The sequence below is a fragment of the Poecilia formosa genome, unplaced genomic scaffold, assembly GCF_000485575.1.
Source record: "Poecilia formosa unplaced genomic scaffold, Poecilia_formosa-5.1.2 Scaffold231, whole genome shotgun sequence".
Taxonomy (NCBI): Eukaryota; Metazoa; Chordata; class Actinopteri; order Cyprinodontiformes; family Poeciliidae; genus Poecilia; species Poecilia formosa.
The window spans coordinates 740,510-756,549 of NW_006800170.1; the positions used below are offsets into that span (position 1 = coordinate 740,510).

General features: G+C 39.7%; 1 protein-coding gene across 1 annotated transcript in view; it reads left to right on the forward strand.

Moving 5' to 3' along the window:
• Positions 1 to 14,661, forward strand: part of atp8a1 (ATPase phospholipid transporting 8A1) — an 84,249-nt gene extending 69,588 nt beyond the window's left edge. The window contains exons 34-37 of the mRNA XM_007568821.2: positions 7,209 to 7,297; positions 7,603 to 7,695; positions 8,777 to 8,868; positions 12,206 to 14,661. Coding sequence (XP_007568883.1) covers positions 7,209 to 7,297; positions 7,603 to 7,695; positions 8,777 to 8,868; positions 12,206 to 12,297 — 366 coding nt within the window. The 3' untranslated portion in view covers positions 12,298 to 14,661. The remainder of the gene's footprint in view (positions 1 to 7,208; positions 7,298 to 7,602; positions 7,696 to 8,776; positions 8,869 to 12,205) is intronic.
• Positions 14,662 to 16,040: the final 1,379 nt, after the last annotated feature.

Below are 16,040 nucleotides of genomic sequence, written 5' to 3' on the forward strand. Positions count from 1 at the left end.
CAGTGTGCTAGCTAAGCTAAGAAATTGACGTCCAAAAAAACAAAAAATCTACAGTCACCACAACAAAAAAGTTTAAGTTGATCTTTTGAGTTCGCTCAACCCAATAATCATTAAAGATTTAGTTTTCCCTTACAAGCTAAGATTTACATGTGAATGTAGCTAATTCTCTGACTCACCCCTGGTGTTTAATGGGAAGCTAATAAACATTTGACATTTCCCAGTGCATTCTGGGAGAGGGGTACTGGGGCGTCCTTTCATCAGAGAACAAGGACTCAGGAGGAGGTTATTTTAGGAAAAAAAGGCTGGTATTCCACAGTCTGTAGCAGAGGAAAACAACCGCCTGCCGTGAAAATACATCATGGTTTCAGGAAGTTTCCCTGTGGGAATAAACCTTTAGCATTTTTTCTGAAGATTTTTGCCTTGATACTCCTGGGTCATGAAGGCACAATCCTACTTTTAATCATTCATACTTTTTCATGACTTGGTTTTGTGCCACCTCATTTGTTTAGGAGGCAAAGAGACGGTTTTTGAATAAAATGTATTAGAGAAAGCAGTTTTACTGCAGCGACAAGGCAATTCAAAGTGTTTTGCGTGATTAGAAGGTAAATTAAACGAGCAAAATCGAGCTAGATTTAAAGGAGCCCGTTATTTCAGCAGTTTTGCAGTTTTCTGAAAGTTTGTTCCAAATTATCAGAAGAAATTAAAACCTTCATTGTAGGAGGGTCTTATTTCAGCAGCTGCTGTTCATTTGACCACATGCAGCTGATATCAACCTCCTTATCTGCAGCGATTCTGGTGAGCAAAGAAAAAGAGCATTTTCCTACAATATAAAAGGTTTTCTTAAGAACGTTTCAACAAAGCTTGGACATGTACAGGCTTTGTACATGTCCAAAGTGTATCCAATTTTTCTTGGATACACTGGGCGTCTGGCCCAGTGTATCATCCATCCATATCATCCATCCATTTCTCCATATATATCCATTCATCTATCCATCCTTCTTTTCAGTGATCTGTCAGTTAACACATTAATCTGTTCTTTTTGTTTACTTGCTCCTTTCTTTTTTTAGCTGGAATTTTAAGGGAAACAAGTGATAATGAAGTCCTGCATTTTTACTTCAAGAGTTGGCGGAGAAGAACTAAGGAATTTTGAAGTTTGAGTCTGTTGAACTTTTTAAGTAAAAATGTGAGGTAATTCTGAGAAGAACTCCAATTTTATATCAGATATGTTCCTTTGTTAGTAGAAGGTTTGATGGACAGATACAGTCTTTGTGGAGTATTACTTCATTAGTTTTTTGGTTGTTTTTTTTATTATTTGAATTTCAACCTGTCACACCCCTCACACACACACACACACACATATACTAACATTAGACGTGCAAACATCACCCCATCTTCTGTCTGTGAATCCAGCTGCTTTCATCCGTGCCCCACAGCAGTTGACTGAAGATTGTAATGGTGTCCTGTGGGCAGATGGTAACTCTATGCCCAGAACTAACTGGGGGATACCACTATATCATCAAACAATGACACATCCCTGTGAAAATTGAGAGGACATCAGAGACGTGAGCTTTAGTTTCCTTTTAGCCTCTGAGGAGCAGAAACACACCGACCGCATACTTCACCAGAACCTCCGCAGTGTTTACATGAATCTTCTTTACCCTCTGTTCTGTCTGTTTTCCTTTTTTCCCCCCCTGAAACTTCTTCCTCTTTCTCTTATTTGCTCCTCTTCACCTCTGCTGATTGAACTAGCACCTCAGGGCGAACTGTATAACAGACACCAGAACTCATTTTCCTCCTGTTTTTTCCTCCTCACGCTGCCCTCAACAAGAGATGCTAAGCAGCGCTCTGATCCTCGCAGTCGCATTAATCAGCTTTAGGCAAAACCTACTTTTGGAAAGCGAGCAGGACAGGTGCAGGATCCATTCATGAAGCGCGTCACTTGGGCTACTGTACTGGCTCCATCTCAAAGCTCGTATCTCACCGTGTCTTCTCCTGACAAGCGTCTGACAGAGGGATGAAGGGAGAAACATCTCTGATCATTATGTCCAGGCAGGGAAAAATGCTTCACCGAGAGGCGTGGACTCTAGAGACGACTGTTACACTGACCTGCTGTCTGCTACAATGACAGATATCGATGCATCTGGTTCTAATACAACTCTTCCGTCTTTCTCCTTGCACATAATTTTTCCATTTGTCAGTGCTGTAGCAAAATACCTCTCACATTAGACTAAAGTATTTCTTTAGCTGATGAATTGTACAGTCCGTTAGTAGGAGAAGGATTTTCTTTGGAAGCAATCATGATACTCAGAATTGATTCATATGTGCACGCTCTTTTGCAAATTGACAATAATAAAGACCTAAAACTATCCTCTGAATGAGGTCAGATAAGCAAAATGACATTATGCACTTTGAATGTTGTTTTCACAGTGTGTTGCAGAAGTATTTACTATTTTCATGTCAGCAGGCTTAAATAATTTTCATTTAAATTTCATCATAGACCATAACATTTTACATAATTGTGAAGTGGAGAGGAGAGGAGTTGTATTTTTCTTTCTAATAGTTCCAAAAGTGCGTCATGGATTTGTATTCAGCCTAATTTCCTCTGAGACACCTAAAAAAAAAAATCATATGAATGTTCTGAGAAGCTCTGAGGTTTGTTTGAGAGTTTTGGTGAACAAACGGCATCATGGAAATCAAGAAACACCGCAAACAGGTCAGAGATAAAGTGGTGAAATTTAGAGGAGATTTAGGTCTTAAAACGTTTTCCCAAATTTTGAACATTTGACAATGCACTTGATGTGGTCACAAACCTGTAGCCACTGTGAACTGTAAAGGGCTATATGGGGTTATGGAACAAGTTTGAAAAAGTAGAAAGCAAAGACAACAGCTTTCCAGTCTTTGGGTTCACACAGACTAAAGACGTAACATCCTCCAGTCTGTCTAATCAAAGAAATAAGTTGAGTCGACTGCAGATAACATGCCAAAGGTGGCGCATGTATATAAAGACCTGAATGCATTTGGACAGTAGCATGAGGACCATGACACCAAGAGATCTCCCTCAGGTGAATGTTGAATTCTCTGAGTTGCAAGCCACTCCTCTCCTCCCTATGCTTTCAGTCATGATCAGTAGTATCAACTGTAATGAAGTAAAGTTAACCATTCAGTGTGCTACAAATAAAACTAAGGTTACTATTTCAACAATCTGAAGCATAGCTTTGGCATGCATTTTTCATAAAGAAAGGTGCCGGGGATTTGAATGCTTGTTTCATTTAGTTAATTGTTTTTCAAAGTGCATCAACATTTTTGGTTTTATTTACATTTCCTTCTCATTTCTCCATATTTATCCGTTTATTTAAGTTTACTTGGAGAAGGTCGAATCTTGCTTTTTAGACTGGTTATCCATCTTGTGTCCCTTTTGGGTTTTCTGTTGAGTGTTTATTGGTGTGTGCAAGATAACTGGAAGGCCATTTGAGGAAAGCTTGAGAGAAAGCTGCCAAGATTTCCCAGATCAGCAAAACAGCTTTCACAGTGATGAATGCAGTTGTCTGTCACATATGAGAGTCGTGAATGCAAATGCCATGAATTTCCCCTTTTTGTCAATTTTTCTTGGACCAGGCTGAGCAATTCTTCACAAATACAATTTCTAACCAGCCGACAGACGAGGGGCGATGACATGTTTGATTAATCGCGGACTCTGTTTGCAAAGGCTTTTCAAAGACTGGTGGCATGTTTTTGTGTGTAATGTTAGACGTTGAGAAATCTCTTTCTTATTTGTTCAGACTAAAATGGCCCTATTTAAATCCTTTCATCACCGGCGGACTTTCCCCTCATGCTGTATTTAAAGGTTTTATCTTCTCCCTCAATACTCCTGATTATGTGACTTTTTAGATGTTTGTTTTACATTTTTTTCTTCCCTGACTAATGATTGATAAACACCACAACACAAAGTTAGTGGAACAATCTGGGTGAAGTAAATACACCACGTATTCAGTCACAGAGTGTTTAAATTGAGTGGGCGGGGGGTTTATGACTGCTTTTGTAAAACCGAAAAGACAAAAGCAATTTCAGATGAGGAAAAACATTCCTACCTAAAACGGCTAAAATTACCCACAGGCATACCCCATCAGGTGCACATAATTAGAACATCAATACTCAGCATTTTGAAAGAGCTCTGCCGTGTTTAAACCTCAAAGTTAGTTTGGTGGTTTCCTGATTGTTGATGTGATAGTGCACACCACGATGAGATGAAAAGAGATGCCTGAGGCGACTAGAAAGAAGATGGTAGCAGCTAATGGGTTTGCGAAGAGACTTAAAGAGGCCTCAAAGGAATTTGAAATCAGCCGTTCTTCTGTAAGGAAGAGTTTGTATTGTTATCATTTTGCCTTTCAGGCAAATTCACACTGTGAGCAGATCACAAGATGTTTCCTAAAACCTTAAAGTCTCTTTAAGTGTCCTATGACATTTTAAATGGACCTTGCTTGTCCACTCTCTCCCAGCTTTCTAAATCTGCCTGCTTCGGTTTTACCGAAATCGGTGGTCGTGCTTATTAGATCCCTGCTTTGTTTGCTTATAGTTTGTCCTTAAATACACCTGCAGAGTCAATTTTCAGATTACTCCAGGTTCACAAATGCTCACAATTTAATTTGAAGACATTGATAACCAGCTAAACATAGCTGTGATTAGTTGAATATGCCTTTTCATTACCTACTAAAGGAAGTAATGTTAAATAGTGATTAATTCTGAATTTTTGTGTTTTATTTTTATTTTTTTTTCAATCAAAAACTTGTGTTAAGCTTATAAAGACTGCATTGCACCAATCAGACTTATTTTGGCCGCTGATTCAATTTTTTAATGTTATGCATCCAGTCCATCAGTTGGGGTTCTCTGTTTTGGCCAGTGAACCTCCGACATGTGTCCAGTGTGTGGGTGTGTGTGTGGGGGAGCTTTGAATTGAACTCGGTGTGTCTGTGACTTTCTACAGCCATGAGAGGGTGGGGATGGAGGAGGTTGTCAAAACACCCCCCTCCCTGCTAGAGGACACTACTGTCTGTCCAGCCAGACAAGTTTATTAGTTTGTCCTAAAAATACAGCTCAGCTCCAAGGGCCCCCTGCCCCTCCAGCACCCAGGGGCCCCCGTGCTATGAGACATACTTGCATCCACCGGCACTGCTGAACCCGCTCAAAGCCATGGAGCCTTTCCAGATGCCTGCAGACAAACATTTGTTGTTTGTAACTGCTCCGATTTGTTTGGATTTTGAAACTGACGTCAAAATGAAAAATACCCTCTATTAGCTCGACTGCCTTACTTGCAGTTTAGCTTTCTGAGTTGTGTATGTTTATGAATTAGACTTTGTCACATAATTAGCTTTATGTCTTATGTATAAAGCTTATGTATACATAATTTGTAACTGAGTCGCACGGTTGCATAAACAAATACGGGTCGTAGATTGAACTGGTGAACAACATAATTTATTTTTCGTTCTGCTTTGCTATGATTTGCCAAGTATACACTCTGGTTTATTTTGAAAAGGGAAGTTTAAACACCCCCTTGAAAATGTTAAACAAGCTTAATAAAAATTAAAATAATTAAACTCACTCAAGCCGTAAAAATAGTAATAAAAAGCGCATTGGTAAATGTCTCCATTGGGGCTGCACAATTTCAAAACAGCTTGGAAAAAATCTTGTGCTTTTTTTTTCTCTCATGTTTTTAGCCTCTGGGTGTCGCAGAAAAACCCTTTATTCATCCCTGTAGGAGAAAGCCTTTTTTTTTTTTTTCCTGCCATTTTGGTGGGCTTCCTCTCCTTTGGTTTTATGTCAGACATCAAAGTCAGTTTGCAGGTAATGGCAAGCAGATTAGGTAATTTAGGCTAACCTGAGTGCTTTGATAGGTTTGACACTGATCCATGTGTGCGTGCATCCCACGGGTCGCGCTGTCACGTTTCAGGAGAGGTACTGTCGAGGGGCTGCGGCGGTTTAAACAAGTGGCATATTACAATGCAAGGAACACGAGTCGTAACTCAGACGTGTAATGACGGATAGTTTCAGTACGGTGGGCCAAAGAAAACAGGACAATCTTGAAGTTTTGTACCCCCACCACAGCGGTTCACAGCCTCACTGGAGCTAAAACTAATAAGTCATAAAGTAAATACATGTTACTTGGAGTTATTAAATGATAAACTACTTTATTACTAAAGACGTGGGCGACCCAAGAGAGCTTTTAGAGAGGCGATTAGATCTGGAAACAAGGGTGGGAAATTCCATTATGTCGTTTTTCTAAAGTTCTACCTGCTGACCTTTTCCGTATTTTTTCACTTTATAACCACACTTGTTGATGTATTTCATTGGGACTATATGTGCTAAACCAACACAAAGTAGAGAAGTGGAGGGAAAATGACACATGGTTTTCATTATTTTAGAACAAATAAGAGTGTAAACTGTACATCCTTGTACAGTTTAAGTCCTGACTTAAACTGTACAAGGATGTACAAACCTTGCCTCCAACCAGGTTTGTACATCTAATTTTTTTACCCATTAATTTAAAAATATCAATAGACATTGATTCTACAGGTATTATTTTCCTTTCACTTCACAATTATGCTTTACATTTAAATCCCAATAACATGAATTAAAGTTTGAGACAAACTGACGAATCTAAAAATAAATGGTTTAAATGTCTTTAGAAGGCTCTATAATTCTTTATGCCAGAAAATATTTAAGAAATGACTATTGCAATGTTTTATGATGAGGGACAGGAGAGGCAAATTTACACCTGTAAATGGAAAATAAACAATTAGAATCTGGGTTATCTTTGAGTAAATGAGTGAATTTATGCTGCTTTGACAGAAACTCTCCACACAACGGATTGCATAGTTGTTTTTCTTCGAAAAAGATTAAACTATCTTAATACGCCACAGGTACTTCCTCCTCCCACAGGGGCACAGAGGTGAAGGGGCTCCAAACGAAAACAAAACAATGGGATCCTTCAGTCATGGTTGATTAACCCGCCTTGAGCAAGTTATCTGAACCTATATTCTCCATTTCAGCACAAAACCAGTTTGTTTTGGGCTGTTTGTTGTGTGATACTGCAGGAGGATAGGGATTGTTGTTCCGGTTTTTCAGGTGTTTCTCCTCTTTAACATCTCCCAGCTGTTGAACTCTGCATTGTCCGCAGTGACCTGAGATTAAATGTGTGCGTTTGTTCCCTGCAGGCGAGAATGATGTTCAGCTCAGGGGTCTTCTGGATGGGCCTGTTCTTCATCCCGGTCACTTCGCTGATCTTTGACGTAACCTACAAAGTGTGAGTTTTCTCCCCGCTCTCTCTCTCTCACAAGCTCGCTGTTCAGGAAATTCCTCCAGTATCTCTCCTATCGCCAGCAGAAATTCCTGCTCTCGCTTTTTCAACAAACTGGTGTTTCCGTTTTGTGAATTCTCAGCAGGAGATGTCGGGTCGACATCATCCATCAGCAGACTTACTGCGTCTGGAGCAATTTTCCGACTTAAAAGCTTCATTTTCATTTTCTGCATTTTATACCATCAGTCTCCAAACACGTCGTCGTGGTAAACTATGCTCAACACGATGTTTGCTGCATGTTTGATTTACAGTGTGAAGAAAGCGTGCTTCAAGACCCTGGTGGACGAGGTGCAGGAGCTGGAGGCTTTATCTAAGGACCCTGGAGCAGTAGTGCAAGGAAAGAGGTACAGCTACACCAGTCCACTATTCCTGTGCGTTCACTGCGAGGTTTTAGTGACATCACAGGGCATATCTGCAGAAGATTACTGAACATGTTAAAAAATAAACAATATTTGGGCAAAAAAGTAATCCTACCTTGTTTAGCCTAAAATATCTTAAAAAGAAATGGATATGAACATTTTAAAGTACTCAAATCTTTACTCATAAAAAGCTACATCTAAAGAAGTTTTTTCTCGTCGTTTGTTGAATTTCTCTCCTGACCTTTTCACGACCAAACGATTGAAAGTTTAGCTGCTGTTCTCGCCTTTTTGGACAAAATATGAATCATTTTTTCCAACGTCAATTAGGAGGAAGAATCATCTTTTTGTCACGAAAATGTCACGAACACTCACAGCTACTCTGCCAGCAACCAGTCCTGTGTTGGAGGAAAGAAATCTCAAAATTGCTGCTAAATTGCAGGAGTCTGACTGTAATATCAGTAATCATGCCATAATGGTGGTTTTCTCCCATTTCTTTTTCTTTCTTTCCCATAAAAATACGGAACGTCACATTTTAGAGCAAGAGCTCTTCGGCTAATTAAAGCCATACAGTGCTGTAGTGTTTTAGCCGAGGCAGGTCTCCTGTGCTGTTTGGGGTCTGAGGTCTGCTGCACACATCAACATGCAGCACATCAGTGTGAGATCTCCTGCAGGCTGAAAGTGATCCTCCTGACTGGCTGCTGTCCAAGAGCCAGCAGGAGCACACACACGCACACACACACACACACACACACACACACGAAACAAATACACATACAAACACGTGAATGACTCTCTCCAGACACACATGCACGCACACGCAGATATGTCCTGTCACACACGTGTACATGAATTCCTCCTGGCCGCCCCGCTGCTTCCCATCCTTCCCCACGCTCTCGTTTGGCCCTTCCTCTAGCCTCTCCGCAGTTTAGTCTCCGCGCTCGATGTTTGAACCAGCAGGTAGAGCGGCTGGCAGGTCGAGGCGCTCTGGAGGTTGATGTATGGGTCATTAAGTCTGGCCGGGATGCTCTGCAGGCTGCCAACACTCTCAATGTTTCTGTGTGTGCAGTTTGACGGAGAGGGCCCAGCTCCTGAAGAACGTCTTCAAGAAGAGCACGGTCAGTCTGTACCGCTCCGAGTCCATGCAGCAGAACCTGCTCCGTAAGTTGCTCACACGTCCTTCTTCTCTCTCTGGTTTCTTTAAGCTTTTTGTTCAGGTAGTGTCCATAATTGTTTGGGAAAAATAGACAACATAGCCCCATGCATTTTAAATGGATATTAAAATTCCAATGAGAAGCATGGAGTGGAAAATAACTGCTAGAAACCTCTGGATCACAGTTTGTCACCATTTACCAACTTCTTTTTTTTTTTTCATCATGCTTTCCTTTCAATTTACTTGTTTAAGGCAGATATATTCTTGAAGCAGCTATGTACAGATCAGGCATCCATTAATTCATTTTATCTGCAACTAGTTTGTAGTAAAAAGGCCTAAAATTTCGTTAAATCCTCCAGGTTATCAGGGTATGTCCTTTGGTCTTCTGTAAGACAGATTAAAGCTCACCAACTTATTTTGTGCACAACTAATAATGTAGATGTTTGCTTCAATACAAGTTATTAATTTTATTTTACAAAATTCATTCAAACTGTAAACAGTCAGCATTGCTAACTGTAAAAATCAGCCTCGCCGAGCCTGCCAACATTTTTTACACCTGTGATCTGTGACACAGAGATTAGACTCTTCCAAAGGATAAAAAAGAACTAATTTAATTTGATAATTGTGAAACTTTGAAATATTTCACCAAAACTAAGCAACAGCTATAACGTTTGAGTTTTATTCGCTCAGTAAAAATCTGCATGATGTCTCCTGATTGGAAAATAAAGGAAATATTTGGGGGGGGTTTCAGCGGTTAATGGTCACCAGGAAATTTTAATCTCGAATTATTTATCATTATCCTTTATCGTTTATGCAGCCTTTCTATCTCCAAAGTAATCTGCAGTGTCCAGTCATCACATTAACTTCCAAAAACAAAGTGGAAACCTTGCTAGACTTGTAATTTCTGGACTGATTCTACCTGATGAATAGTTTTAATATTCTTTGTTTGGTTTGTGTGAAAAGAATCCATCAGAAGAGCTAAATTATTGATACATATATTCACGCTGGCGACTTGAGGCAGCATCATTAATGCTGTGTATTATCTTACAAGGTTTTCTCAGCCCTGCCTTGTCTCACTGCTAACTGCTGATATATTCAGTAATCAGCTCAAACTGTGTTCAATTCCCCTCAAGCTTAATAAGTTTGCCAAAAGAAAAGCCAATGTTCCTTTTTTTTTTGTTTGTTTTTAATAATAATCTCAGATTATTACATGTTGAAACATTTCTTCTCTCAAACCAGGCAGAAATCTGATCCCAGTTCAGCCTGAAATCAATCGGAATGAAGAACTCCTATGTTTAATATTTAAAAGTTCAGGCTTAGCCGTCTTAACTATCCTATATCTTCTCAGGCAGGGGTTTTATTTTCTGTTTTGTGTGTTTCTTTGTTCTGTTGTGTCTTTTGTCTGATCGGCTTGTTTTTTGTTTGTCCTTTAGGTGGGGATGAAATCGTTGTTGTGTGATTCCTTTTTGATTCATTATTCACACCTCATCCCCATTTAAGTCTCAGCCCCCCGTAGCTCCCACATAGACGCCTCTGTCTCTCCTTGTAGCTTTATTTCTCGCTCCTTCCTTGCCGTGTGCCTCAGTGTGTCCTAAGATAAGCTCAGTAAGAGCCAGATAATGATGAAATGTTGCGCTGTTATTCCCTCACATTGCACTCGACTCAGCGGGCTCCTTTGAACTGGCCTGCTGGCCGCCGGGCACTGAGCGAGTCATTTGACACCTGAAGGTGAGTCAGGGGCCAAAGGTCAAGTGAGACCCTGTTAGGAGAGTGAAGGTGTAGATTATAGTGCATCTTCACACTACAGATGTACCTGTAGAGAAGGGGGGAGGGGGGATGTTTTTCAGACTCATCATTTCATTTAACAGAAATGTATGTTTGAAATATTTCTTTATTTATATGTTAAGAAAACCACTACGACTTTCATCTAGCATTAGTGCTGTACTCCTGATAAGAAAAAGAAAACTGAGCATTTGTCACTGCCAGAAATGTTTGTTTCTCCTCTGGTTATAGAATTGCATTAAGAGTTAGAAAAAAATAACTAACTCTACTGTCCTTTAAAAAATCTCCTTTAGGTCATCATCAGCATCATTAAGCTAAAAAAAACAAACAAACAATGAAAACGTGCTGGTACTCGCTAATCTAGAAAATCATTGAAAAGTTATTTTATTTCAGTTTTTAATTCAAAAATGGATCCTTTTGGACCTGTTATAGTCATATTTGCTGGAGCTGCACAACATGTATCGCAGTCATCAGAAGAGGTTTGTGGACCTTAACACTTTCCAGATTCCTGAAGGTTCCACATTCATCAATAATACGGAACGTGGTTTTGGTGTGAAATCTGATATTCAGCTCAGTGATGAGAGTAGAAGGCCTTGTGAAGATGCTGGCTGAAGCTGGTGAAAGCAAAACTAGTCCTGTGGATAATTGCTCAGAGATGAAGAATCCATCACCCCAAAATCAACAGAAAATACAGATTGCAATCTTTAATAAAGCTCTTGCTTTCAGCAAACACATCCAGTGGTTTGATGGAACTGAAACTGAAGTGTTCGGCCATGATGGCCGTTGCTAAATTTGCAGGAAAAATGGAGAAGATTGCAACTCTGAGAGCACCAAACACTTGAAGTATGGTGGTGGCAGCAGAATGTCCTATGGGTATTTGGCTGCAAGGGGGGCTAGTGCTCTTGAAAATAGATTTCATCATGAGATAAGATAACATTATATGGTAATATGAAAGCAACAGCTCAAGACATCAACTAAGAGCTTTAAACTTGAGCACAGGGGGGACTTCTAAATGACCCCAAGTTCGTTACAGAGTAGCTTAAAGGCAGAAATGTTGTTTTTGGAGCAGCCATCTTAAATGTTTTGTGGAGAATGTGTGTGCAGAGCTAAAACATGGAGTACTACCATTCAGACTCATCTGTCAGGAGAAATGGACCAAAACTCCAGCAAACTACTGAGGGTCGATAGTGTTTCAATTTAATCAAACTCAAGTCATTAGTTTAAACTGCATGAAAAGAAGCTGGTGTTTAGTAAAGAATAATAATTTTGGAAAGTCTAAGTGGCCTAAAAGGGGAAAGGCTTAGTCTGATTTAAAGTGCTATAGTGAGAGAGGGAAGAAGAGGTTTAGGTTTTTTTTTTTAAATTGAATAGGAAATGTGGTTTCAACTTGGTGATCAAGATGCTAAACCTCACAATGAGTGTTGTCGAAATATTCAACAGCAATGTCACAATATCGCGGCAGCTCCAGTAATTCCCAGATATTTACTTTGGAGTTTTATTCCATCTCCTCGATGTTTTACGTTCTGTTTGGGGTTAACTTTAACCGCGTCACTTTGTTTTCAGATGGCTACGCCTTTTCTCAAGATGAGAACGGAGTGGTGTCTCAGTCCGAGGTCATCAGAGCGTACGACACCACCAAACAGAGAAGCAACTAGAGGTGCGCCGCCGTCCTTCTTGTTCCCGGTCGGACCGCCTGGGGCCATGGCTGCTGTCTCCACTGGGGTTTTTTAATGGACAGAAAAGCGTTGCTGGGAGCGCAAACTTCCAGCACACAAGGGAAGCTACGAACAAATGGAAGGACTGAGGAACAATGAAAAGTCTTTGAAAATCATGGACGTAAAAAAAGAAAAAGGGAAAAAAAAAAAGACGACAAAAAACACCAGGACGGAAACGAACCATGTTCACTATCGACTGTGTTTGTGTGTCCAGCAGAATTGATGAGCACTGTGCGTTTTTTGGCATTCTGTGGTCTGAAGTTCTTCACTGTTCGCGCTCAGTTTTGTCCGAGCGAACCTCTCCTTCCTGTTGAATGACAGCTTCTTAGCACTGAGCCACAAAGCCTAAAATCATTCTATTAAGCCACTCCTAAACACTGTTAGTACCGAGGTAAACGCCACCGGAGGGGAGCTAGTTCAGAGGAATCAAACTTGTGAAAGATTGCCAAAGAGCAGTCGTGTATACAATCGTCCAAGTACTAGTGAATTCGGACAATTTTCTACCAAATGCAGGTAAATGTTCTCCAGACCACTTCAGAGCAAATGTTTGTAATGTTTTAGTTTGTTTTTGCACTTACGCGAGCATCTCTTGTGTGACGCCTTACATCTGCTCATGCCTTCGTCCCTGTTTGTTCTTTTAACTCGCGTTAATTTAGGTTTTTAGTTGCAGCTTTTAAACATGTAGATGCCGTGCCTGGTAAATCCTTTTTGTAGCTTTTTATTTTTTATTTTTCCTTTAGAGCTGACAGTAGTCCCGTTTCTTTTTGTTTTTAACAGCCGGCGCTCGGCTCTCAACCTAGAATCGCATTCCACACATCACTCCTCTCTCAAAAATCACAGCGGTGCCTACCTGAAACTTTTCCCTCTTAGAAGAAAAAGATTGCCAAGAATAATTTAGTGCTACTTGGAAGCTCTCTCCCTTTCTCTCTCTCTCACACACACACCTGAAGACAACAGCACTGTCTGAACTCCACAGTATTGCACTCCTGCAGTGTTTAAAACTACAGATCTGCTCCTGCAGAGTTGAGCTGAAGGCAAGCTCACAGTAGCAGTAGTGTTTTCCCTAAAAATGGAGATTTTATCCCTTCAAACATAAGTGCCATTAGCTTTAGGGAGAGAAATATTAGCCAGGAAACTCCACGACGGTATCAAAACCACTTTCTCTCTGTAGTTCTTTGTGAATTTGTATTTTTATATTGGAGATCTATGACTTTTGCATTGATTGGCTTTGTAATGAATTGTCTATAGCTTTTCATTTTTGGCAAGATAGAATAGATTCGACGTGGAAACTGAGCTTTCTTAAATGTCTCGTAATGATTAATATGAATATTATTGTTCCGGCTTGTTTTATTTATATTTGACTGGTCAGTGTCTGTGTGATTGCTTGTTTTTCTCCCTATGGGAGATCAGATTTCTGACTGTGTGTGTATGTCACTTCATAGCCTGCATGTGCATGTGCTGTATGTTTGTGTGGATGGACTGCATGTGTGTGACTGGGAGTCCTGGTGCGTCTCTTTTATTATCTATGTGTGTGTGTGCGCGTGTGTGTGTGTGTGTGTGTGTGTGTGTGTGTTGATGCTCGCTCAAGTTGTCCGTCTGCACGACTTCAGGTATAGTTCTAATTTATCTGTGTGTGCTGCTGCATGGCCCGTACAGGGGAGTGAGTGTGTGTGTGTAGGATGACTGTGTATGTCTGTGTGTTCAGCTCGCTTTGACACAAAGTGTTGCACAATGCACTCAATGTACCTTTCCAGTTGTTAATATCTGGTATGATATAGTTTATCATTTCTAAAGAGTGTATATGTTTGTAACTTGTTTTACTTCATACAATGTACCTCTGCTCTACAGGAATGTTTTCTTTTTGTGTTTTAAGTTTCAGATACTTTTCTTGTTTTTTGCTCGTTAATAGCATAAAAAAAAAAAAAAAAAACTTAATTGGTTGTCGGAAATTTCCAAGTAGCTGAATGTGGATGTCGTCGTCGTGGAAGGCTTGGTCTGTCGCTTTTTTTTTTTTTCCGCAGAGAACATAAAATTTTGTCGTCTGTGAATGTCGTGGGCTGCATGAATGGATAACACCAACTGTTCTCCGACGTGTTAACTGTACTACTCTGAATCTCCCTGGAGTATTGGTCACTTTGCAAAAGTTGGAAAAAATGCACCTTTTAACTCTTTCTTTTTAATGTCTGATTCTGTTCTCTTCTTTTGTTCAATGATTGTTCTGCATGTTGGGACTGCAAACCTAATAAGTGTTGTCTTTTACTGCCATGAAGGACTACTGAAATAAACTTTACAATCATGAAGGAACAGTGTAAACACACTGGCTGATTTTTGTGCATGTATAGACAGCAACCAGTGATGCTCAGATTAGGATTTTCCTAGCCTCTACCAATTTGTGGGGGGGGGGTTTAGGCGGAACCTGCCAATAATTTTTTTTCTGCCACTTACAGCACATAAAAGAGGGGGGGAAAATATGCTCTGTGTTTGTAGAAATGTCCCTAGCCTTTATCTCATTTTCATTAAACGTAATGAAAGTTTAAGTTAAATTTTAATGCACTTAATTAATAATATAGAAACTAATCATATTTTGCAGGATTTGAGTAAAATCAAGTAAAAAGCGGCTGACCATGACTTATATCTTTGATTGATTTTGTGTGTCTCTAAAAGCAACATCATCAGGGAAACGGGGAAAGAGAGGACAAAAACATCACCAGGAAATTTGAGATCATAGGCCAAATACAGACTTTTGATTAACCTGTGTGTGCTTTTTGCTGTGGTCTTAATTGTTTGACTCCAACAGACGAGCCTCCAGACTAATTTCCTCGTTTCACACTAGGGGCCCCTGTGTTGGCCTCCGCAGCATTCACTGTAAAAACAAAACGGACGCCATCTTTTGAAGCGATCAAAGGATAGCAAATTAACAGAAGAGGCCGCTGGGTAATGCAGTGACTGAAATGGATGTAGCATTCATAGTTATATTTATGTTCCTGGAAATGAAAAGTGTGGAGGAGAATAGTTTAGTACAATTATCCTTCTCAAATTGTGGACAGGTGTGGAAAAGGATCAAACTAAGAATGGAAAAATGTCTGCAGTATGAAACTTAACCTTTTACTCCAAGAAGAAAACTACAAAAAAAAATTCATTGTGATTTATATCTTTGTGTCAACATCACGGTTAAGTTTTTCTAACTCATTGAATGTTTTGGTGTTTAAGTGATGGAAAAAGGCCATTTCACTGCTTTTTTAACCCCAAGAACATCATCAGGATTTTTTAAATTGGTTCTGTGCTCCCTAAACTTGGTTGCAGTTTATGCTATCTGGATTTATTGGCACCTCTGCATGTGAAGATGTGTAAAAAAACCTTAAATGAGTGAATAATAAATGACCTCAGAGGACTGGTGGAAGCAGAATGTATTGATTACCTATTAACAAATTGTCAAAATATTTATTTGCATTCAATTAGTACTTTTAAAAATAAATATTGTCATCCTTTCACACTTTAGAAATTTTGCACCATGCAAATAAAAACTGATTTAAATAATATTTAAGTGATCTTGAACTTCTAATTCTGTGGTCCTCTAGATTTAACCGGATTTTACCTACAGGCCTTCAGTTTAACATTAAAACTTTGGAAGAATCCAACCCTTAATCTGAGTTTATGAATTAAATCACTAGTCCCTTGTCAAA